The sequence below is a fragment of the Grampus griseus genome (assembly GCF_964374135.1).
Source record: "Grampus griseus genome assembly, chromosome: 14".
Lineage (NCBI taxonomy): Eukaryota > Metazoa > Chordata > Mammalia > Artiodactyla > Delphinidae > Grampus > Grampus griseus.
Window position 1 is genome coordinate 20,202,712 of NC_139008.1, and position 26,268 is coordinate 20,228,979.

General features: G+C 42.9%; 1 protein-coding gene across 1 annotated transcript; it reads right to left on the bottom strand.

Annotated features, from left to right (window-relative positions):
* Window positions 1-4,658: 4,658 nt before the first annotated feature.
* Window positions 4,659-26,177, bottom strand: DCTN5 (dynactin subunit 5). The gene is made up of 6 exons (XM_082670954.1): window positions 26,043-26,177; window positions 25,201-25,269; window positions 16,693-16,811; window positions 13,125-13,236; window positions 9,250-9,352; window positions 4,659-5,930 (listed from the first exon to the last, which is right to left on the bottom strand). The coding sequence occupies exons 1-6, from the start codon at window positions 26,088-26,090 to the stop codon at window positions 5,833-5,835; spliced, it is 549 nt and encodes a 182-aa protein (XP_082527080.1). The 5' UTR covers window positions 26,091-26,177; the 3' UTR covers window positions 4,659-5,832.
* Between the last annotated feature and the right edge of the window lie 91 nt (window positions 26,178-26,268).

The following is a 26,268-nucleotide window of genomic DNA, read 5'->3' on the forward strand; positions in this document are numbered from 1 at the left end:
AGCCTGTGGTCAGGGCGCCCCCCTCCTAGCCCCAAGGGGCAGCAAGTACACATTCTACAAAAACACAGTCCCATCACTGGGGCTCTAGAAGTGTTTCAGTGATCATGGACTTATGGGAACTGGTCCAAGCTGGCAGGACATTTTGCTGACACCTGTTCTGAAATAACCAGGCCTCTGAACACATTGCTCCAATATTGCCAATGCCATTTCAAGGGTCTTGCAGCTCCACAGCAGCTACCTATAGGATATCAGCCAGCTAGATATGACCCCCTAGTTTTGTTAGATGCAATCTCTCCTGGCAAATGGCTTAGGGTGAGTCAGAACGTGGCTGGAGCTCCACGTTCTGGACACACTGTGGGCTCACACCAGCCAGACCAAGACACCAAGGGAGGCTTCCCTAGCCATCAGGATCGCTGCTTTATAGCTGAGAAACTTCCAAGGATGTGTTAATAGGAGCAATGTTTGTCTGATTCATTTCAAGTCTGTCATCACCCAGATGGGCCAGAGTCACTAAGAAAGGCACTGTGGCCTCGGCTCTAAGTGAACTGGCTCATGCAGAAGTGACTAATTCAGAAGCCACCACAGATCCCAACCAACCACAAGGGCCCTGTGCAGCCACGTGAAACAGAATCGGTCAACAGGAGGTTCACAAGTCAATTGTTCAACCTGTTCCCTGCACCCAGGATCCTGCAATGTGAGACTTATCTGGGGTAGGGTGGGGACCAGGGGTAGGGGGACTCACATCCAGGTAATCAACCATGAAGTATGTGCCGGATACACACAGGCTCACGCCTGCCTCCTCAGGAGCTCACAGATAGCATGCACTCAGACAAGAGCACAGGTACGTAACTAGAATTCTACCGAGATCTTGACAAGGGCCCTTCCATAAGGTGCTATGGGGCCCATGAGGAAGCAGCTCCAGGCAGAGGAGCATCCTCCAAATGGCTCTTTATTGAACACTCCACTTTGGCTAAGCAACATCCTCTCTGTGCCCCCAATCCAGGCCCAGGTACCCCTCAGGAGGTACTCCCTAAGACCAAGAGTAGTGAGAGATTGGGCAGGGGATAAGGCTGGGCAAAGAAGACATCTGGAGAAGGGGAAAAGGTCTGAACTAGACACCTGATGATTTTTACTGCCTGGCACCCATTCATCTCCTCTTCTGGTAAAATCACCCCCACCACAGCCACCAGGCACCAACTCTCAGTCCATGTGGGTATGTGCCCCAGGCCCAGCCGATCAGTGTATTCCATCTTCCTGGCCACAGTGGCTACTTGAGGCTGGATACCTCCAATCTGGACCAGTGAGAGCCAGGTCCAGGGGTTCTGTCAGAGAAGGGGAGCTCTTTTTCCCAATAACTGGAGCTGCAGCATCACATTGTGAAGGCTTGAGAATGAAGCCAACTCAGAGAAAAGCAAAGTCAAGAGCTGAAGAGAGACAGGTCCCTGATGACGCTTTTGTGAGTGCTGGGATCCAGCACAAGGGCAGCTCTAGACTTGGCCTTATTAGCTACATGAGCCAATAATCCCCTCTCTGCCCTAAGCCAACTGCAAAGAGTCCCAACCAAGGTCTCTTCCATCTCCACTTTTCTAGGAGTATTCTGAGGACAAAGCGACTCTCTTCTCTGGGGTTATAAAGTAATTGTCTGGTGAGAGATTGTCCCTGGGGTGAGAGCCACCATGGAGACAGAGTCCAGCTGGCTTTTCCTAGGATACACACAACTGTCAACACACTTTCAAACAGTATCAGTCCATAATTATAGACTCCTTGGCTATTCGTAGTAGCCATTGTTTTTGTCTTCCCAGCACCTTGTTTTGGAAATGGGCTCTGCTGTTTCTCTACAATGCAGGGATGGAAGAAAGGTCATGACCCAGATCAGGTTAATCATAGGGCCACACACTCTTGGCCACAGTGGGCTCACGACAAACCAGTAAGAACCTTTCTCTGGAATTTTCCAAATTAGAACTGGAGGGAAGAAACCTTTCTTTCAGGGTCACCAAGCTGGAAGGATGCAAATCTGGAGCTGTAAGCTGCCACGTGCCCTGATGCATGGAGAAAGCCCACTTGCAGCAGCAGAAAAGGAAGCCAACACACAGGCCTGGGGGGGCCGGCTTGCTGTCTCCCCACGTCCACTCTCTCCCTCTCCTTCTACTACCAGAACCTCCCTCCTCAGAGTTTTGGCTGCTCAGCTAGACACTAAATTTACAGCCTCTCTGGCAGCTAAATGTGGCCACATGACAAGACAGTAGAAACTTGGGTGCCTGATGACATTTCCCTGGACCACCTGCCTATTGCTGCACTGTTAGGTGAGTGAAAAATAACCTTCTCTTTCATATTCAAATAATCTTCTGTATTTTGATGGTTCGCAGCCCAATCTATACCACTACTAATGTGAAGGTGAAAAAGATATAAAAGCAAAGAGCCCTGCTGGGGTTTAAATCCTTGGATATAGTTGTCCCTGCAATGATAAGTTATCACTTATGGGGTGCTTCTAAGTGCCAGGAACTGCCCACAATGTTTACATGCAGTACCTCATTTAATCCATTCCAATTCTATGGGGTGCTACTGTCATTCCTACTGTACAGCTTACAATGGGAGGGCATAGACAGATTAATTAACTTGCCCAGGGTTCACATTACATTGCTTCTCAAGCTAGTCTTTTCCGTGATTTGTTGTGTAAGCCAATAAAGCCCCTTATTTTGCTTAAATTGGTTCAAGCTGGATTTCTGCCACTTGCAACAAGCGTTCTAATTGGATTTTTGTCTAATCTAGTTTCTGTGTTCCTTTATAGAGTGCAACCATGTGGTACAGAACTGTATGATGCAATTTAATGGCTGCAAGCAGGATAATTCTCCCAAGAAACTAGCTCCCATTTAACTAGTCAGATCACAATTGTAGCTGCAAGACAACAGGGCCCATAGCAAGAAGACAGTCTTCTCAGAGGGAGCATTAGGTTTCCTGCCTGTGGCAGACATTGCCGGATGGGTCAACAATACCCATTCCCAACCCCCTTTTCCTTGCCTGCCTGAAAATGCTTTCTGTACAGCAAGGGCTGGTCAAATGATCCAATTTGGGCAATGAAAAGTATTAGAACATGGAGGGATTCCTGCATAATGATTAAAAGTATGGGCTCTAGGGCCAGAATGCCTGGATTCACCATCACCTTAGCTGTAGAAGTGTGGGCAATTTACTTTACCTCTGTTCCTTGGGGAGGAAAACTGGACCTACCTCACGGTTATTGTGAGGATTAAAGGAACTAACAAAGGTAAGAACTCAGAAGAGTACCTGGTACATGGTAAACACCATAAACGTTAACAGTTGTTATTTTTATCACCTGTCTGTGTCAAAATGGAACAATCTCTAAGGTACTGTTAAGTAAAAGCAGCAAGGTGCAGGACAGCACATCTAGCATGTGCTCGCATCTGTATGAATACAGAGGTTGGTGTGTATGTGTGTATCTGCTTGTGCCAAGCGTAGACTAACCACTGGTAGGACAGATCAAAAACTGTTCTGGAAAAAAAAAAAAAAAAAGAAAAGAAAAAAACTGTTCTGAGGGCTTCCCTGGTGGTGCAGTGGTTGGGGGTCCACCTGCCGATGCAGGGAACGCGGGTTTGTGCCCCGGTCCAAGAGGATCCCACATGCCGCGGAGCAGCTGGGCCCGTGAGCCATGGCTGCTGAGCCTGTGCATCTGGAGCCTGTGCTCCGCAACGGGAGAGGCCACAACAATGAGAGGCCCGTGTACAGCAAAAAAACCCACAAAACTGTTCTGAGTAGTTGTCCCTGGGAAGTAGAACATGGGACTGGATTCTGGGTTGGGAAAATCTACTTCATTGTAGGTCCCTTCTTTACTAACTGGACTGGATTTTTGGAATCATGTACTCAAATTACTTAAAGATTTTTAAAATACTCAGAAAAAAAACACCCCATTTTCTCTTAATTTTGGTTGTTCACCAACAAAATGGACAGTCAAAAGCTTATATGTCAGTTATATCTCAATAAATAAATTTAAAAAGAAAACGAACAGTTAGTCGTATAAAGTGGCAAGCTTCCTTTTGCAGGTATTCAAACACAGGCTGGAAGGGAATCTGTCAGATACGCCCTGGAAGATTTCTCTAGGAAGCAAGAGGTTAGCCTAGGGCACATCTAAACTCTGCCAACTACAAGATCCACCTTTTTGGTGGCACAAAAGGGGAAGGGAGCTGGCGGATATGGCTCCCCAAAAACCTGCAACCATCACAGACTGCTGGTATCAGGACACAGCAGACTGTCCCATCGTACCAGGGCAGACCTGAAGAGTGTGGGCTGCAGAGCCAGGCAGACATGCACACATGTATGTGACTTCTGGGTCAGCCACTTCTTCACCACGAAGACTGGAACAAGTTATCTAATATCTTTGAATTTTCTCCTCATCAGTAAAGTGGGGATAACGTCCAGCTTACAGGGTTGGTGTGAGCCCTAGGTAGGCAAGTGAATATAAAGCCCGCAGAAGGGCACCAGGCACACAGTGAAGTGCCCACGAGAGGCTGCCATCGCTGGAGGTGGACAGTGATCACCTTCAAGTGACTTGTTTCATGTGCCAATCTTTTAATGTACAAACAGAAAAAGTGACAAACCAGAAAGCAGTTTTACATTGAACTAGCAGAGATGACTACATACAGCTCTTTTTGCAAACCCCATAACCAGATATTAAGTCAAGACAGCTGCTGCTAGATACTAACCTTCAAGGCTAAACTGTCCTACCCCATTCACAGCAGCATCAGGGCTTCAAGCAAGGCCAGCCTTCTCAGGTCTTCACTCCTGTATCTTCCTACTAAGCCAAGAGGCCAGAGCAGAACAGGAAGGGTTGTGCTATTATCCAGAAGATAAGAACGGCCCTGCCAACTTCGTTTACTCCTTGGGGCTCTGTGCCCCCAGAATGATTTTAAGAGGCCCCCATGTACATATGAGATTGGGCCCAAGTACAGATATTTTGGTCTGAACTGTGAGGTTATGGCAAAGAAAGGGTGGGTTGAATGGTTTTAGGCCAGGGAGCAAGTGTCACAAATGCTACATCTCCAGTGAAATAAGGCATATACTGCTGTCCCCAAACACCATGAGGCAAGGAGTGGCTGCCAGACTAGTCCACCCGCGTGGGAGACTCAAACCTGGGACCTTGCAAAAATAAAATCTGGACACTAAGGGCCCCCCTTTTAGTGAAAGCCAAGGCCCTAGAATAGATGCTAGAAAGTCTTTTATTAGTCACCCTGAATTAAAATGACAGTTCAGGTCACTCTGGAAAGAAGAGAAATACTAACTACCCTCCCTTCAAGTTTTAGTAGCCAACAGGAATCTGGGCTCTGAAAAGTCGCAAAACACTTTTCCAGATTATCAGCAGCTGTGGCAACTGGTCAAATGTGTGAGCAGCAGGGAAGCTGAGTGATCCCTGTGAGCAGAGCTCACTGTGGTAGCTCATGGCCATGGGCAGCTCAAGAGCATCACAACCTCCCCACTGGGACAGAATGCACTGCTCCATCCAGCCACCCACAGGACCAAGGGGTGGCAGTGCTGGAAACAGATGAGTCCATGTTCCACACATAACGGTACGGAGTGACTGTTAATAGATACGGTTTAAGCACAGCATTTGGAGACAATTCCTCTAGACGTTCTGTTATTAAGTCTTAAGAGCTTAGAGCCTGGGAGGATTGAGAAACTCTAAAGAATTAAACCAAAAAAAAAAGAAAGAAAGAGGGCGGCAGGTGTCAAAGACACAAGAGCTCTTTGTAGATGCTGACTGGCTCACTTTGTCCCCAAGTTCATCTTAGAGCTCAAGCGAATTTGAGACACAAGGCAGAGACATTAGACCTGTGTCAAGGGCAAAAACTTCTGGTAGTAGCTCTTCGTGACGTCAATCATCAGCTCCTGGGTACATTCTGGGAGCTCCCCTGAGAAGAGTCCTGAGGAAAGAAAGACCTGGTCAACCACGAGGAGCCGGAGGAGGCCCACATGCAGCTCTGACTTCTGTTTCTAGAAGTCTCCTTTCTTTAGTCATGAATGTCTAAATACTACGTTTTCCATCTTTGGTGCTAACAGAATATTTCCACTGACCATATCTTCAAGATGATGTGAATTTGTGTGTGTGTGAGAGAAACAACTAATACTTTCCCAAAATGCAGAAATAAATCCCAGGGACTTCCCTGGTGGCACAGTGGTTAAGAATCCTCCTGCCAATGCAGGGACACGGGTTCAAGCCCTGGTCCGGGAAGATTCCACATGCCACGAAGCAACTAAGCCTGTGCGCCACAACTGCTGAGTCTGTGCTCTAGAGCCCGCGAACCACAACTACTGAACCCACGAGCCACAACTGCTGAAGCCCACATGCCTAGAGCCTGTGCTCCACAAGAGAAACCACCGCAATGAGAAGCCTGCGCACCGCAACAAAGAGTGGCCACCACTCGCTGCAGCTAGAGAAAGCCCGCGCACAGCCACGAAGACCCAATGCAGCCAAAAATAAAAAAGTAAAAAAAAAAAAAAAAATTAAAAAAAGAGAGAAATATATTCCAGGTAAAAGAGGTTAGTACATCATGGCATAACCTGAAAAGTTAAGGCAAATCTGACTACATCAGACGTTGTTCCAGGCAAGGATTCGTCCATCCCCTGGATTCTGGGGTGATGCCTGCTGGGCAAGCCAAGGTGAGAGCTCTTGAGGGAAGAAACTGCCCTGCTATTCATACAATGAAACTGAATCCAAGGCCCGAACATGCTAGATATATTCAAATCACAAATGGAGGTAGAACAGAAACACCTTATAGAAAGACAAAAGATGCAGGAATCCTATGTAAGAATTTCTAGGAAAGAGGCACTCTCACACACTCTGGGTGGACGCGTAAACTCATACAACCGTTTGAAGAGCAATTTAGGAGTATTTAGCAAAACTTTTAAAAGTTCATACCCTGTGACCTGATAATCCAACTTTTAAGAATTTATTCTACAGATAATCTTGCCCAATTGCACAATATATGTACGAAAGCATCAATGCAGCAAAGTTTCTAATCATGAAAAACCAGGTGCAACTTCTTTTGATCCATTATGCCAGAGGATGATTAGTTATACTGTGGGACATTTATGCAATGAAAACCATGAAACTATTAAAAGGCATGAGGTGAATCTCATCATACTGACAAGAAAAGATGCCCAAGATATACTGTTAAGGAAGCAAGTTTCCTAACAGAACAGAGTATGATTCTGTTTATACATGTAAAAACAGTTTCATATTATATACACAAATATATATATAAACACACATACCTATACACTCATACGCATATAAAAACACACACATATGCTCTTGTATATATACAAAGAGAAAGGAGGATAGAAAAAATGGTCTTAAAAGATACACAATTCTCACAGGCACCTTTTACAAACTAGCAGCCCATGTCAGATTTCCAAATATATGTTTAGTCTGTACAGTATTTAATCTCCTAAAAAAAATTAGTACTCAACAATTAAAAATTCAGAAATACCATACAAAAATTCAGATTTTGAGCTCCTCATGAAACACCAGAAGTTCTCATGATATCATGCCTGTATTCTTAAACAGCTATGATAGCCTATTACTTCAATCATTTACATGATCTGCCGGGCTCCTGTGGACATCTGAGTTTTTGGTCCCTAACCCAGATCCTTTCTGTACGGTTTGCCTTTCATTTTGACTCAGTTTCATGCTGTGGAGCCTTCCAAAAATATACTAGTTTTCCTGCAACCCTATGCCTCTTCATTAAAGGGGGAGATTGCCAACAGCAGTATCTAGATGGTTAGCATTTGTTTGTGAAGTCACATAAAATAAACACGGGAAGTACCCTATCAGTGCAAAAAGTACCGAACTCTAAATAAGGAGCTCTGGGAGTTCCCTGGTGGTCTAGTGGTTAGGATTCAGTGCTCTCACTGTCGTGGCCCGGTTTCAATCCCTGGCTGGGGAACTGAGATCCCAAAAGCCGAGGGGCCAAAAAAAAAAAATTTTTTTTTTTAAATAAATAAATAAGAAGTCTTTAGTGCTTGTCAAAGCTTTCCCCCCAGCTAGCTCCGATACGTCGTACAACTCAACCTCCCTAGGCCTCAGTTTCCTCACCTATACAATGATCTCTAAGGTCCCAGGCAGAACCTCCACACACAGTGTTTATCTGGATTTCAAATATCTAGCAGTGCTTCCCTGCCATACGCCATCAGTGCTCAAAGACCATAAATTGGTTCTAAGGGCTTTGAATAAGTTAAAAGAGATTAAGATATTTCGTCAGCAATACACTTCTCACTTCAGCTCAGATGCTTGTCTCACAACTCCTAAAACAATTGCCAAGACCGTGCTGATATAGCACTTGCTAAGAACTATTAAACTTTCTCACAGTGGGAACTCATTATGGGGAGAATTACTAAATAAAAGTCTCTTCCTCCTTTGCAAACAGAGGTGCATGAAAGAACAGAATGGCCCATTTCCTCCCCAAAGAATCCTAGTGGATGATTCTGTACATCTTTGAAATTTGCATTCAGTGATCTGAGTAATGAGATTTTTAAAAATTGGAATAACAAATAAACCACCCAGTGGTTAGAGATCATATATTGTCAAATCTCTCTCTTCATATCATCTTCCATCTGTGAATCTGTGATGTGCCTTTACATGAGCTACGTGATTTCCACTGCATAAAACAACATGTAGAAGAAAAGAGACTGTCTTGAGGTGGGGGTTGGGAAATGTGAGGTTTTCTTCTTCTTGCTTTTTGGTGTTTTCCAAGCTCTCTAGCATGAGCATGGATTGCTTTTGTCTCGTCACATGTTTGTAATTTGGAACTCTGAGCTCATGAGGGCTTTGCCTACGGGCAAAGGTCAAAAGATAATGTATTTGCTTCTCTCAAACGTCCTAGAGCTCTCACTGGTCTTAGAGCATGTTTTATGGTAACTTTTCAGTTAGGGCATTCCTGGGCAGGGCGGGAAGTACAAGTTCAAACCCCACCCAATGTGAAGGTAAGGCCATAGAATTCTCTGGACACACTTTTTATTTTTCCACCCAGAGCCCAAGGCAGGAGAGACATGCTTCCTCATACTTTTCCTGTGCTGGTGACAGATTTATCTAGTTATATTTTAGATAGTATTTCTGAGTACTCTGTACCAGGAGAATGTTTAAGTTAGCTAGATCAACATACTGTTAGAGATAGAAATCGCATGCATTACTTTTGTGAAAGAAAATAAACTTGAGTTTTAATAATCAACACCCAAGGTTACCTGGGCAGCCTGAGAAGACGGTGAATGGTGGGACCACAGTTTCTGGGGGTAATACTGTGTTGTCAAGAATTTTGCAACAGTCTTTCAACACACACCGGCGCCCCTGAAATTAAAATTTTGTTAATAGGAGATAGACCAGGAAATGGGAGTAAAAGTTGTCTTGTCTGCTGTGTGGAATATATTTATATTTTTTCTATTCATGATATCATACAATAGTCATGGACAGTGACAAGAGGCTTGGCTACTATTCCCTATTGCAGGTGGTACATGACAAGCAGGAGGTAAAAATGTGAGTGTGTACAAATTTGAGGTGGAGGTCATACACTAGGGACAGTTCAAGTTACCTTAGGCATTTCATACTACATGAAATTCAATCTTCAAGAATTCTGTTTACTTTTCTTTCTTCCTTTTTTTAATAATTTAGTGGATATCTGTTGTTTTGCTTGTCCAACATCCACTTCCCTTTCTTCTGGTAACAGAAGCTATATTTTCCTTGGATACTGCCCCATCCCCATCTCAGTCCATGTGCTTCACCTCCCATCCCAAACTATGGACCCCAAGCCTGGCCACAGTCACTGGTTTAGGCAATCGGCGTATGAGCTGATGATGAATCTCAATGTCAGGGCTTCTGCTGGGACTACAGGGAAACACTCTTTCCAATGGGGATTTTAGAGGACAGGACAGAATCCTGGACCAGCCACTGGTTTCCATGAGGAAAGGACCTGCCTGAGAAACTCCCAGAGGAAAACAAAAAAGGGAAGGGGATTAATTCTCATGACATCAACTGAACCCCCAGAGTCACTTATGTATGAAATTAGGATCTACTTCTGTACCCTTGCTTCATATTAGCCAGTACATTCGCTTTGAACCTACCAATTTAAGGTCTGTTTGTTCTTTTGCCAATTCCAACTGGAAAAGTCTTGGCAAATTCTTCTGGATATGAAGTTACTAGTTCATTTGTTCCCCCATGGGTAAGTGGTAGTTATTAGAAGGTTTAGGCTGCACATAATGCTTGACTTTATCCACTGTCATCACTTTTCAATTCTGCCATCACCCACGGCATTTTGGGGGCAAGAAATAAGGTCTGGGAACTTCATCTCTTTCATGGCTTAAGGGAAAGGAGAGGCTTCTGTATACAGTTAAAGTTATGTCTCAGACAACTTGCTGAGTAAATGAAAGATTGCATTTACATCATCCGGGTCTATAAGTTTACTTGTGTTCTGATCAGATGATCTGATAAAACATCCCCAGGTGGCTGAAGATGCGGAACACCTAACAAATACCAGGATAATGCTAACCCATCTAGATCTTAGATTTTACCAAAGAATATGAAAGATACTTTGATTTGGTTGTGTTCAAATTTTTCCCCAGTATTAAATACCTAACTCTTATGTAAGTCCAGGAACTCCTGGGTAGATTGCCAAATGAATTTTTTAAAAAGCTTATACCTCTAAGGTCTGAATTTCTTTAGTGGCTAACTAAGTTGTCTCCAGTTGGGTGGTAACAGCCAAGTTGGGCAACATCTTTAGGTCAGAAGCAAGTTATGACTGCAGATCATTTCTCCTTGGAAAGTTTTCTTCCACGAATTACCTATTATATTGGCAACATCAAAAATCGGGCAGATGGCCAGCTCCCCTGGTGACTCCCAAATTAACTCAAAGATGTCCTATGACGCCTAAGCTCCTAATAACTCAGACTAAGCACATGGGGCACTGAGTAAAAGGAGTGTGCTGCGTATGGCAGGACACATTCACAGACAGGGACCTGCAGACACAGGGCCCTGGAAGAGAGGGACAGTGGAAATGAACCTTCTCACTGTATACTACCAGCCACCACACAGCCTGAGGGCACCTGCTTTCTAGAGTTGGCCATTCTGCCCACTCAGAGAAATGTGCTCAACTGGGTTTCAGAGAATTCTGGGTAAACTGATCAATTACATGGCAGCAGAATAAAAAATGCAGGTACTTCTTAGGCATGAATGGCTTGGCAATAGCTGAGGAGATAAAAAGCTGAAACTACTTCTTTATTCTTTCCTGGAGAACTTTCCAAGAAGGAGTTAAGAACTATATGTTGCTAGTATTATAGCTACCCATATCTCCTTATGCAAGTTATTTAGCAAGTTACTTAAATCCTGTGAAATAGGATATAAAACCAAGCCCGTAGGGATGCTGTCAAGACTAGAGACAAAAGTAAAACTCATGGCATGGTTAACAGTGCCTATTAATATTGCCTGTTAGGCTTTTCCTGCAGACATTGGGCAATTCTGATTAACACCCACACCTTCACATATCCAAGCATAAGTTAGACTACCACATGAGATGCTACAGGAAGGATCCGTGTGTCATGAAGACAGTTGGACTCTAAATGAGTTCTTGCTAGCTCTGAGATTCTCAAAGGATCATTCTCCTGAGATTACTTGGGAATTTTTAAAGGCTCAGCAAATAAGCCCTGTCAATACTGAACAATGACAATACCATGAATTGATGTATTGAAAAGTGATACAAAAAGCAGAGCACCTAACAATAGGACTAGAATTCCCTAAGCTGTGGGAATAGCATTTGGATTTTAACCGTTCAGACATTTGGCTCTGGGGCTAAAGGACTAGGCTACTATGGTGATGTCTTCACATTGCTGAGGAAAATATCACGAAAACCCAGCTGTGGCTTGGAAAGCCAGCTTTGGTCAAACAGTCAGAGTGAGGGGAGAGGATGGATTTCTTCTCCCTTTTCTCAACGTCAGCCCGAACCACAGACATTCTGTCTCTAATACATACTAAGGGACTCCCCTGGAGAAGAATATTTGGCAAAACAACTACTCCCCTTAATTCTGAGTAACAAGTCAGACTGGAATGTTTTTCTCATCAGTGGGGTTCTCCATTGCACTGTCCACCTTTGCTGTGCCCTCATGGCTCCTGGAATGTGACTGCATGGCTTCTGCAGGTTTTCTGATACTTTAGGGTCCTAGTCTTATCCAGAGCAGAGAACTGACTCTAAATTAAGGGGAGTGGCCATTTAAATGTATGAAAGGGGTCTTGGTTTTTCCCAGAATCTGAGGCACAAACCTAAAATGTAGGAGACATTTTCCCTGAAAATTTAGGCAGTTTGGCTCTGATCATTAACATTCTTACTCAGGATGGTCTCAGAAATCCTAACTGAAATCAACCTCTTCATCTATGAAATACCAAGAAATTCAGCCTTGGAAAGCCTTGGTTGGGTTAAACAAATTGATATCGAGGCACCTGTGGACCAGGGTCCTACAGGTTCTGCTGAGGGAGGGGCCCCCTCGTACCTGGCAAACCCAGCACCCTGAACTACGTGCAGCTCCCTTAACGTCATGCCCATTGGTGACTTTGACCCTTACACATGCCAATGTCTTCCCTGAAACACTCATTCTCCTCTGGTCTAGGAGCCAATTTTGATGCACCCTTCAAGATCCCCTCACCCCCACCAGACTGTAAGATTCTTGAGGTGAAGCAACAGGTAGGTCACATAGCGGCATGGCTATTCATACCACTAGGGTTCAAATCCCAGCACTACCATTTACTAGCCTTGTCAAATCCCCTAATATCGAAGGTCTTCAGTCTCCTCACCTGAAAACAGGGATAATAACAGTACCTAGTATCCTTGGATGGTTGTGAGAATAAAATGAAATAATCAAAGGTAAGAGTTTAACACCATATGGAAGAGGTTCCATAAAGGTTAGCCATGATTATTAATGCCTAGGAAAAACTCCAAATTCAGTAATAATTCTGATAGACCAGTAGACCAGAAAGGACTTCTACCCTGCTTGATGACAGAAGCAGAAGCCCACTGATGTGAGGGACGCGAGCTAGAGAGAGAGTGAGGCTGCTCAGCCAGCCAAGTCACCATACTCACAATCACACAGTTCTTGCCAACGTGAACATAAGAGCCAATCTGAGCTGCGTTGACCACACAATCTTCCTCAATAAAGACGTGGTCCCCAATATGTAGAGGAAAAAATGCAACGCTATAGAAGAAAAAGAAGATGAACAAAGAAAGGTCAAGGTGATGTACTTTTGGTCAAGGTTTATAGAACTAAAGATCGTAATCTCAACTCCATCGTCTTTTCTTAATAAGACTGTTCCTAGCAAGGAAAGAATCCTCAGGCTTAACGAATTCTATAATGTTGAAGAAGATGCATGTGACTACTAAATCAAAATCAGAAATATTAGACCAAGGAAATTTGAAAGGAAATAGCAGAACAGTGAGAGCAAAACCTTCAAAGCTAAAAAATCTGGCACCAAATAAAAACAAATGAATGTTTTGCTCATTCTTGCCTCCTTTGAAAATGCCCACAGATCACATTTTCATTAATCTGCTCTATAATCCTTCAGGGGACTGATGTGAGGTTCATGGGATATAATTCTCAACATGCTAAAAATTTATATACTGACTGGTTTTATTGAGAGTCTACTATATGCCAGACTCTGTGCTAGGAACTGGGGAATACAATGGTGAGCAAAAGGGATGCAATCATGCCCATGGAGCTTACAAACAAGAGAAGAAAAGAGAGACTAAATAAATGATTAAATAAGTAATTAGTTACAACTGTGATAAGTGCTACAGAGGAAAAATAACACATTATGAGAGTATATAACAGAGACTTTACTCAGACTGGAGGTTAAGTAATTGAAAGTGACATTTAAGCCAGGACTTAAGGAGTCAGTCGGCTTTCTCCAGACTTGTGACATCATTCCCATTCTCCAGGACTCCTCAAATGTCATTGACTGTGGTCTGTGATCATATTTACAAGAAATTTCGGTACCTTGGGATGTAAAATATTTGGACTGGAACTAATATAAAGCAGCGGGATGCTCATTGGCTCTTTCCAGTCCTGTGTTCTATTTTATCAGGAATATTTTGTCAGAGATGATACCTGTCCTCCACAGACCTATACTTTATTTAAATCTTCCTTAATTCATTTGCATTTTTGGTCTGGACCCCTTGTGTGGCAATGGATTCCTTGATCTTATCATAGTCTACAACAGTACTATCAACTCCTTAATTTTAAATTAAAAACTCCAAACTTTATACTATCAGCTGGTCCTGGTATTGAGATATACAGGGGAGGAAATCGACATTCACCTTCTATTCACGTGTTGCTATTTACACTTTCATATTTCTATATTTCTCATGTGGACTATTCTAATTTACACTTCCCTCCATTCACCAATAAGCTTCTTATTCATTCTCAGTCCTCTTCCTGGACCATATCCAGCCCAATAATGCCTTTATCAGGAGGTGGAGTCAACAACTCTAGCAGAGCATCAGTCACTGTATGAAACCATGAAAAGGTGTCACAGGGTTTTCTGATTTCCACTCAATAGTCCTTTTTTTTAATTTTAAAAAATATTTATTAATATTTTGGCTGCACTGGGTCTTAGTTGTGGCACATGGGATCTTTAGTTGCAGCATGTGGACTTCTTAGTTGCAGCATGCATGCAGGATCTAGTTCCCTGACCAGGGATCGAACCCGGGGCCCCTGCATTGGGAGCACAGAATCTTAACCCACTGGACCACCAAGGAAGTCCCCTCCCCTCAACAGTCTTCTGAGGGACTTCCCTGGTGGTCCAGTGGTTAAGACTCTGCGCTTCCACTGAAGGGGGCCCGGGTTCGATCTCTGGTCAGGGAATTAAGATCCCACATGCCGCACAGCACGGCCAAAAAAAAAAAAAAAAAAAAAAAAAAAAAGCCTTCTGAGCTAATGAGCAAATGCTTTCATCTAAATTTCATATGATTTACAATGACTCCCTGCTCCAATTCCTGTACATAATAAAAGCCTGGAGCCCAACATCACTATGGGAAATGCAGGACGATTCCTGCATGATATACACCCAGGTATGGTAGTCTGAGTTAGCTGCCCTCTTCTCTGTTCCTCCCTAACCATGTTCATGCCCCATTGACAGGAGTATCCCATTCTATAGTGGCTATCACGTTACAGCATCACATTCTATAGTAGCTTTCTGTTTATGTAATTCTTTCTATCACTAGGTTATTGTTGTTGTTGTTTTATTTTTATTTTATTTTTTTGCGGTACGCAGGCCTCTCACTGTTGTGGCCTCTCCCATTGCAGAGCACAGGTTCCGGATGCGCAGGCTCAGTGGCCATGGCTCACGGGCCCAGCTGCTCCGCGGCATGTGGGATCTTCCCAGACCGGGGCACGAACCCGTGTCCCCTCCATCGGCAGGCGGACTCCCAACCACTGCGCCACCAGGGAAGCCCTGTTGTTGTATTTTTAATTGAGGTATAGTTTATTTCCAATATATAAGTTTCAGGTGTACAACACAGTGATCCACAATTTTTAAAGGTTATACTCCACTTATAGTTATTATAAAATATTAGCTATTATTCCCTGTGCTGTAAAACATATCCTTGTAGCTTATTTATTTTATATGTAGTAATTTGTACTTCTTAATCCCCTACCCCTGTCTTGCCCCTCCTCCTTCCCACTGGTAACCACTAGTTCGGTATATCTGTGAGTCTCTTTTTTTTACATTCACTAGTTTGTTTTACTTCTAACACTGGGTTATGAGACCCTATTTGATCCATCTGTATATGCCCAGCTTATAACCTAGTGACTGGCATAAGGAAAGCACTCAATCAATGCTTGCTGAATTCTTGGATGAAAAGCAGATGGTGCCACAGGTAGGAACGAGGAGGGCAAAAAGAGAGAGAGGCAAAGAGAATACCATCATATCAAGCATAGCGGTCGGTTTTCCTGCCCTGTCCATGCCCTTTCTTAGACAATCCTTATGCCCACTGAGAGATCAGGGGGCCTGACTTGACCCTGCTCTCTGGGTCAAAGCTGTTTTTAGACTGGGTGTTTTTAGACTGGGGGTGGGCTGTTTTTAGACTGGGGGTGTTCTCTCTCCCAACATTTTGTTGATAGGACCTAAAATCTCTGGTTGGTATCCATTGGAAGCCTAAATGGAGAAGTGATGTAAAAAAACGGGCTGAGGCAGCAAGGTTGGCTCCATTAGAAAAGCCAGAAGATATAGCTGAAAGAAAAAAGAGGGAAGCAGAAGTGCAGAGAGAAGAACAGTTAAGAAACAGTATAACCTTGGTAACAGAGCAGCAGTCAGACAGAATAGTGGTCTTGACTCTGGCTAGCTGTCCAGTTCCAGGTTCTAGTCCCTTGTGAAGCCTGACCCCTTTTTCTACCCTTAAATTCCATCAAATATGCCTGTGGCTGTTTAATCAGAACCCCCTTTGCTTTTGCCAGCTTAAGTGGATTGTTTCTGGCAACTAACCACCAACTAGACTAAGACAACCAACACCAGAGTTGTGTTCATTATGGTGAATTCTTACTTAGTGTCCCAAACAATAGCGTAGACCTGCTCCTTCCCCCACAACTCAACCCATGGATAGTACCACCAGTAGCAGCATCTTGCCCAAGACTGAATCAGGTCATTAAATTACATACCCTTTGCTGAATTTCTTGAATGGTGGCCTTATGACACTCCGACTTTTCACAACACAATGACGTCCAACTCTTACATTTGCCAGATCCCCTCGAATAATACAGTCATTCATCACAATGGTCTATAAAACAAAGCATATTTTAAAAAGCTACTAACATAGCCTAAAACATAATGAAAAAGAGTAGGAAACCAGACAGTTTGAGAGTTATGCTATATTCTACTGAATCACCTGTTCTGTCAAAAGGGATAACTTTTAAGGTAAAGAGAATTGCCCTCATAATACTGATTGCAGTTCAAGATGTTCCCAGTACATCACAGGGTTTGCCCTTATTATCCCATGAATAGGACTCAATGGATGGACAAACATTTATTGAGAATACCTGTGGCAGACCTGGTCTGTGTATCTCCTCAGATGCACTTGGTTCCACCTGCCCCCAAGCCTTGGCTGCTTGCTCAGTGAGAGTCCTGGCTGTTCCCACCTTTGTCTAATCTCCTAACAGTACTATCTCCAACTTCATGCTCCAGAGGTGGACCCACTGAGGTTCTGCTTCCTCTCCCAATTTCTGGACCTAGATTATGTGCTACACTGCAAGGTGTGATATCTGGCTTCCCCAGAGGTTGCCAGGAGGGGCTGAATAACACAACCCAGAAACTGGGGGGAACTAATGCCCCATACTTGGTAAAGAGTAGGCATTCTTGAAATGTCTGCTGAATAAATGAGGTTTTAAAAAAAAAAGTGCACGTGGCTGAGGTTGCGGCTGGGAAAGTAAGCAAGGGACCAGATCATGAAGAATTACCTGTGCTGAGTACAGAAGTTCAGATGTTTTTCCCTAGCGGGTATAAGGAATCAATGAAAGATTCTAAGCAGAGGATTAACACAAGCGAAGCTTCATTTTAGAAATATTACTCTGGAAGCAGTCTGGAGCCTGAATGGAGGCAGGCAAGACTGGAGGGGATGTGACCCTTCAGATGGATCAAGGTGAAACGAGATGGTGGGCCTTACCTAAGGCAAAAGCTGTGCATCAGGGAAAGAGAAATAAATCAGAGGTAGAGGAATCTGAGCAATCCTTTAGATCCAGCTACCAATTTAGAGGAAGGAGAGGGGGACAGAGATCACATTAAGCAACACTGTGTAAAAAGAATCAGCCAAATTCAGAAATTTGAAAATACTGCAGGACAGTGAGCCAGTTTCCTCAACATATAAATGGCATGCGGAGAAAAACGAGGCAGGGAACGAGAACTGTTACAGATTCAAAGAGACTTAAGAAACACATCAACCAAACAGTAATGTGTATCTGACCTTGTCTGGATCCTGATTTGAACAAGCCAACTGTAAAAAGACATCTTAAGATAATGGAGGGACTTCCCTTGTGATGCAGTGGTTAAGAATCCACCTGCCAATGCAGAGGACATGGTTCAATCCCTGGTGCGGGAACATTCCACATGCCGCGGAGCAACTAAGCCCATGCATCACAACTATTGAGCCTGCGCTCTAGAGCCTGTGTGCCACAACTACTGAGCCCATGTGCCACAACTACTGAAGCCCGCAAGCCCTAGAGCCTGCACGCTGCAACTACTGAAGCCCGCGTGCTCTAGGGCTCGTGTGCTGCAACTGCTGAGCCTGCGTGCTGCAACCACTGAAGCCCACATGCCTAGAGACTGTGCTCCGCAACAAGAGAAGCCACCGCAAAGAGAAGCCTGCACCCCGCAATGAAGAGTAGCCCCCACTCGCCGCAACTAGAGAAATTCCGGGCACAGCAACGAACACCCAACGCAGCCAAAAAAAAAAGATAATGGAAAGACTGAACATGGACTGAGGATTAGATTAGATGATATTAGGGAATGACTGGCTTTTTAAAAAATATAATAACGGTCCTCTATACATTTTTTAAAGCCTTTAAATATCAGTGATATACATTGAAATATTTATGGGTAAAATAATATTATGCTTGCAATTTGCTTTAAAATATTCCACTCCAAAATTGGTTTGAACTTGGCAGGTGAGTATAGAGATGAAGCAAGAATGCCAGAATATTGCTAATTGTAGAAGCTGGTGAATGAGTATATAGAGACTCATTATATGTTCTCTCTACTCTATTTTTTTTTGCGGTACGCGGGCCTCTCACTGTTGTGGCCTCTCCCATTGCGGAGCACAGGCTCCGGACTCGCAGGCTCAGCGGCCATGGCTCACGGGCCCAGCCGCTCTGCGGCATGTGGGATCTTCCCGGACCGGGACACAAACCCATGTCCCCTGCATCGGCAGGCGGACTCTCAACCACTGCACCGCCAGGGAAGCCCTGTTCTCTCTACTCTTAAATGTGTCCTAAAAGTTCCATAACAATACTGCTCATCTATAAAAAGTAATGAACTACTAATCCATGAATATATCCAACAACATGGATAAATCTCAAAAACATTATGCTGAGGGAAAGAAGCTGACCCCCCCCCAAAAAAAAGTACATGATTCCAATTACAGGAAACTTGAGAAAATGCAAAACTAACTTCTATTCGTTTTACATAGGTTACCTGGGCAAAGCTAGAAGAAGGCTTGACTGCAGAGGGACACAAGGAAACTAGGGTGATGTAAATATTTTATATCTTGACTGTGCTACTAGTTGCATAGATGTCCCCATCAGCCAAACCTTTTCAAACTGCATATTTAAAATGGGTATACTTGGGCTTCCCTGGTGGCACAGTGGTTGAGAGTCCACCTGCCAATGCAGGGGACATGGGTTCGTGCCTCGGTCTGGGAAGATCCCACATGCCGCGGAGCGGCTGGGCCCGTGAGCCACGGCCACTGAGCCTGCCTGTCTGGAGCCTGTGCTCCGCAACAGGAGAGGCCACAACAGTGAGAGGCCCGCGTACCACACACACAAAAAAAATAATAAAATAAAATGGGTACACTTTATTGTATGTAATATACCTAAATAAAAATGATTTTTTAAAAAATAAATTTATTTATTTTATTTTTGGCTGCGTTGGGTCTTTGTTGCTGTGTGTGGGCTTTTCTCTAGTTGCGGTGAGCGGGGCCTACTCTTCGTTGCAGTGTGCGGGCTTCTCATTGCGGTGGCTTCTCCCGTTGCGGAGCACGGGCTCGGCTCTAGGCACGTGGGCTTCAGTAGTTGTGGCTCGTGGGCTCTAGAAGCACAGGCTCAGTAGTTGCGGCGCACGGGCTTAGTTGCTCCACGGCCTGTGGGATCTTCCCGGACCAGGGCTCGAACCCATGTCCCCTGCACTGGCAGGCAGATTCTTAACCACCGTGCCACCAGGGAAGTCCTAAAAATGATTTTTTTAAATGTTCCATTATAAAATATTTAAAAAGAAAAAAAAAGAAGAGATTTTATATGACTCGGTCATTGTTTAGATGTTGGGTAAGAGAAAAAGAATCTAGGACAGGGTGAGCAATTCTGGGGATTAGATGATAAATTCAATTTTGAAATTCTGAGTTTGTGGAATCTGTGGGATGATCAACAGGCAGTTGTAAATAAAGGTCTGGGGCCCAAGATAGAAGGTCAGGCTAGAGAAGTAGATGGGAACACCTCAAATATAGGTGAATTTAGATAAATCACTAGCCAGAACATGAGCCTCTGAGAAGATACTGAAAAAGAAATGGGCTCACACCTGGAAGAGTTTACCAATCTGACCCACATATGTTCAGTCTATAAAACCTCTATGGGTAAAAAGAAATTTTCACATCTGCTGCTGATTGTAAAGTATTACAGGTCCTCTTGGTTTTTTTGGTTTTGTTTTGTTTTTGTTTTTTTGGCTGTGCCATGCAGCTTGCGGGATCTTAGCTCCCTGACCAGAGATCGAACCCAGGCCCCAGCAGTGAAAGTGCCGAGTCCTAACTACTGGACTGCCAGGGAACTCCTCTCTTGGTTTTTAAAAGCTATCTTCTTCAAGCTTAGAGAGATGTCTATTTCTAGTACATAATTCTTTCATCTGAGATCCTTAATTTACTTCAATCATTGTTTTTCAGCTTGTGTTTCCATCTACAATCAGAGAAAATGACTTTTCTTTTGGAAGAAAACAGAATACCAAGAGTTCTGAGTATTTGGTAATGGCTGTTATTGTTTTATTGTGTTTTAAGTAAAGATAACAATCTTAATCTAGAAATAAAGAAAATCCATATAAGTCCCTCAGTCAGCCTAAATTACATTCCCACTGAGGAAGCAAACACACAAAAAACATAAGAAAGAAACGATATCACAGATGGTCAAAGAAATTTAGCAAGTGGTATTCAAACCCTGGTTTCCTATCTCATAAAGAATGGAGCTAAAGAAGAGAAGTCAGATTAAAAATAGAGGCAACATGGGCTTCCCTGGTGGCGCAGTGGTTGAGAGTCCGCCTGCTGATGCAGGGGACACGGGTTCGTGCCCCGGTCCGGGAAGATCTCACATGCTGCAGAGCGGCTGGGCCCGTGAGCCATGGCCGCTGAGCCTGCGCGTCCAGAGCCTGTGCTCCGCAACGGGAGAGGCCACAACAGGGAGAGGCCGTGTACTGTATTTAAAACAAAACAAAACAAAAGAGGCAACAGGGTGTTAAAATGAAAGGAGGTGCCTAAAAAGACCTCTCAGGGAGAAAAACAGTATTAAAGCATACTTCGCCGAACTCAACAAGGACAAGGCAGAGGTGGCAAGTTGGGGGTCTGAGGGCTGTACCTAGAAATGGTTTTCTCTGGCCTCTGCAGCCATTTTTATCATTTAAATTAGATGCTATTATGTGAATAGTAGGTCATTTTACATTTAAAAAAAAATCCAGATTTCCAGTTTCTTTTGAGAAAATCAGAAGCTCTGCAAGTACAGGTCTGCACTTCCAATGGCAACAATCAGCCCAAGCTTAGCTAGGTCCTGTATTCTCCAATTCACTAGGCCCCACCATTCTGGTTTACACCCAGTCCTCTTTGCTCATCTGATCCCTGTCTCTTCCTGCAGGCACTGTGACACCCGATGGAAAACAGAAATGTCAAAGTTCTGAAAGGGGCAGGGGCTGGAAACAAAAATAGATTGTTCATAGTAACAAAAAGCTGGAAACAAAATAACTATCCACCCATAAAAGACGGGATAAACCGAATTGTACACAGCAGTGAAAATGCATAAACCACAATGAATCTTAGAAACTAAGCTGAGAATGATGTTACTTACTAAATGTAATATATGTTTTCTATTGTCATTATTACAATAACTGAGAGTAAAAATAGTAAGTCACAGAAAACCAAGTAAAGCTAAACAATATAAATTATTTAGAAATACACACATATGTGGTAAAAATTTTGTTTTGAAAAATAAAGAATTTATAAGAAGAAGTTCAGAATAGTGGTATCCTCTTGGAAGGAGGTAGAAGAAAGAAATGGGAGAGGAACTTCAGGCTGTACTGTATTATTATGCATTGATTATGTTCCAGTTCTTCAGTTGGGTGGTGGGTTCATGGTGTTGATTTAATTTTTATGCTTCATAACATATATATCACATACCAGTCTTCTGTGTGCACCAAATATTGCCAAATAAAACACCTTTCAAAAAAGAAAGAGGGCCCCGAATAACCAAAACAATCTTGAAAAAGAAGAAGTTGGAAGACTCATATTTCCTGATTATAAAATTTACTAGAAGTCTACAGTAACCAAAATAGTGTAGAACTAGCATAAGGACAGATATATCAACTATGGAATAGAATTGAGAGTGCAGAAAGTAACCCATACATCTGTGGCCAGATGATTTTCTATAAGGATGACAAGACCATTCAATGGGGAAAGAACAATCTCTTCAACAAGTGGTGCTGGGACAAGTAGAATTCCACCCCCCCCCCAAAATTAATTAATTAGGACCCCAACCTCACATCATATGCAAAAATTAACTCAAAATGGATCAACAACCATTTAAATACAAGTGCTAAAACCATAAAACTCTTAGAAGAAAACATAGGAGTACATCTTCATGATCTTGGGTTTGGCAAGGATTCTTAGATATACAACATCAAAAACTTAAGCAACAAAAGAAGAAATAGATAAACTGGACTTCATCAAAATTAAAAACTCTTGTGCATCAAAGAACATTATCAAGAAAGTAAAAAGAACATTATCAAGAAAGTAAAAAGACAACCTACAGAATGGTAGAAAATATTTGCAATCATAAATCTGATAAGGATTTAACACCCAGAATATAAAGAACTCCTACAATTCAACAACAAATAGACAAGATTTTAAAATGGTCAAAGGACTGAATAGATATTTCTCCAAAGATATGCAAATGGCCAATAAGATAAAAGATGTTCATCATCATTAGACATTAGGGAAATGCAAATAACACTACTATATATATAAAAGATAACTAATAAGAACCTATTGTATAGCACAGGAAACTCTATTCAGTGCTCTGTAATGACCTATATGGGAATGGAATCTAGCAGAGAGTAGATATATGTATATGGATGGTTGATTCACTTTGCTGTACAGCAGAAACTAACACAACATTGTAAATCAATGATACTCCAATAAAACATTAATTAAAAAAAAAAAACACAATGAGGGGCTTCCTTGGTGGTGCAGTGGTTAAGAATCCGCCTACCAATGCAGGGGACACAGGTTTGAGCCCTGGTCTGGGAAGATCCCACATGCCGCGGAGCAACTAAGCCAGTGTGCCACCACTACCGAACGTGAGCTCTAGAGCCCATGAGCCACAACTACTGAGCCCACGTGCCACAACTACTGAAGCCCACACACCTACAGCCCATGCTCCACAATGAGAGGCCACCACAACGAGAAGCCCGCGCACCGCAATGAAGAGTAGCCCCCGCTCGCCGCAACCAGAGAAAGCCCGCGCACAGCAACAAAGACCCAACGCAGCCAAAAATAAAATAAATAAAGTAACTAATTAAGAAAAAAACACACAATGGAATATTGAATATCTTTCATATACACATCCAAAAAAAAAAGAACCCAGAAAATTACAAGTGTTCATGAGAAATTGGTACTCTCTTGCATTGCGGTGGGAACGTAAAATGGTGCAATTTGGCAGTTCTTCGCAAAGCTGAAAAATAGAACTGCCATATGACCCAGACACCCCCACCCCTAGATATGTAATAAATAACTGAAAACAGAGCTCAAATACATCCTTGTATGCCAATGTTCATTGCAGCAATACTCACGATAGTGGAAAGGTAGAAACAATCCAAGTGTCCATCAACAGATGAATAAATAAACAAAATATACATATATACAATGGAATATTAGTCATGAAAAGGAATAAAATTCTGATACGTGTGGATGAGCCTTGAAAACATTATGCTAAGTGCAATAAGCCAGCCCAAAGGACAAATCTTGCATGACTATGCTTAAATGACATATATCTAGAATAGGCACATTCATAGAGACAGAAAGTAGACTGAGGTTACCAGGGTCTGGGAGGAAAGGGGATGAGAGTTATTCCTTAATGGGTTCAGAGCTTCCGTCTGAGTGGTGAAAATGTTTTAGAAATAGATATAGTGGTGATGATTGCACAACACTGTGAATATAATTAATGTCAATGAACTGTATACTTAAGTGCTTAAAGTGGCGTATTTTGTCATAAATACACACACACACACACACACACACACACACACACAAATCTTCCCTACAAAATCACAGAAAATGGTTTGGAATTAGATGAAGGATTTCAAAAAAAACTCCACATATTTGCTAACGAGTCAGATGGAGTTAACTGAATTTTCTAATTTTGTACTAAAACAGTGTATCTATAATTACTAATTATATCTAACTACCAAACTCTATTTCTTTTCTATTAAATCTCATGGTATGATGGGGTAACAGACACAGTAATTGTGTCTCTACTGAAAATATCTGTGATCATTTGATTACAATGAGATTATTTTACCTCTAGAAGTTACAGATTTAATATTTCAAGGAAAATTGAGTGCTCCTAATGGCAGGAAGAAACTATGGACTTCAGTGTTTGTCAAGCTCAAATATATCTTGATATTTTCTCTGGTTCTAAAGTGTTCTAATATTAACCCAGGTTTATGCTCATCTCTGTGCTATTTCAGTTTATTCAGACTACAAGATTCTGAGCCTTTCACATTCCATTTTTCAAATGCATTTCAGATTTTAGTTATCTTTCCCTATTCTCAAATTAAGTTTCAGTTAATAATGAATCATTAATTAGTAAACAGATAATTATATCAGTATCACTTTAGTTTCTACACTAAAATACTGTGCTGTCTATTTATGTTTTGTGTCCAGTAATACAGGACACACTACAATACTGTCCAGTAATTTCAGTGCTAGGTGTCATTGTATTTTGTGCCTGGAATAACAGGAAAAAGGTTTTCTGTTGCCTCTTTTTACTGCATATTTTTTGTATTCAATAAATCCAATTTGGAGCATTAAAAGAGAGAGAGAGAATTTTAGCATATATAGCAATAAATTGGGGACAACATTTCATCTGCCCTGCTAATGTGATAATCAGTGGAAAGAAAGCAGAAATATGCATCCCGGAGCTGGCTCCGTCCCTTACCTTGCCATTGAGAACGATGTTCTGACTTCCACACAGTACAGACTGGCGACTAACTTTGTTCCCAGATGCCTGAAAGGAAAGAGCAGAAAAACGGGGTGAGCAAACTGAGTGGGTTCTGGGCTACAGGTTTCCATCAAGAAAGCTCATACTGGAGAGAAAAGGACTTGCAATGGGGTGTCGTCTGCAATGGAATGAGTCAGGATATCAAAAAAGCAAGGATGAATTAGGAACTTAGGGATTCAAGGAACAGACCCAGAAATTGGCTGTGATACGTCTATAGCCTAGCAGCAGCAGATTCGACTCTCATTTCTACACTTCGGTTTTACAGCCCTAAAAACAGGATAATGACTTTACCAATAGCATAGAGTTGTGAGAATTCAATGAAAAAATAAAGGGTAATGCTGACTGAGCACTAACCCGGTTTCGAGCAATTAACACACATCTACATATAGTTTGTATTGACTATAAAGAACCTAACAAACAAACAAAAAAAGAACCTAACAGTCTTTAGCACGTAGTAATAAATTATGACACGTTAGTTTAAAAAAAATTTTTTTTTTTAAAGGCCTGAAGCCCAGAGCTGTAATTATCAGGATGGATGAGACTTGTCCTGCTTTCTGGAAGGCGTTTTATCTCTACGAGGAAATCAGGAATAAATTTTAAAAAGCCTAAACTGGCCATGCAAGGAATGCATAACGAAGCCAGACCATACATGAACTCTCACTGCGTAATCTCGGACTAAACGCCAAAGGGACCTGGGGTGGGGCAGGGACAGGATGGAGACGGCGGCCTCAGGGGATGCAGGCTTGGAGAGGGGAGGGCAGATGTCTGGACACGCGCACCGTCTCGATGTACTCGGACTTGTTGTAGAGAAGCTCGCCCAACTCCATGGCCACCAACCCCCCTGCGCAGCTCCGGCTCCCGTCAAAGTCTGTCCGCTTGTCTCTCCGCCTCAGACTCCGGCTACTTCCGGCTGCTCCTCCACTTCCGCTCTGGGCGGTCTGCGGTCTCATCCATAGCTCGGCTCTCCGCTAGCTGGCCTCGCTCCATTGCTCTGCGGTCTCTGGC

What these genes read in the sequence shown, in the direction of transcription:
- DCTN5 (XM_082670954.1), bottom strand. Translation starts at nt 26,090, where the DNA reads ATGGAGTTGGGCGAGCTTCTCTACAACAAGTCCGAGTACATCGAGACG. An exon ending in AGTCCGAGTACATCGAGACG is followed by an intron (nt 25,270 to 26,042) that starts GTGCGCGTGTCC and finishes CTTTCCTTTCAG; the next exon opens with GCATCTGGGAACAAAGTTAG. An exon ending in TTGGCAAGAACTGTGTGATT is followed by an intron (nt 9,353 to 13,124) that starts GTGAGTATGGTG and finishes TTTTAATTTCAG; the next exon opens with GGGCGCCGGTGTGTGTTGAA.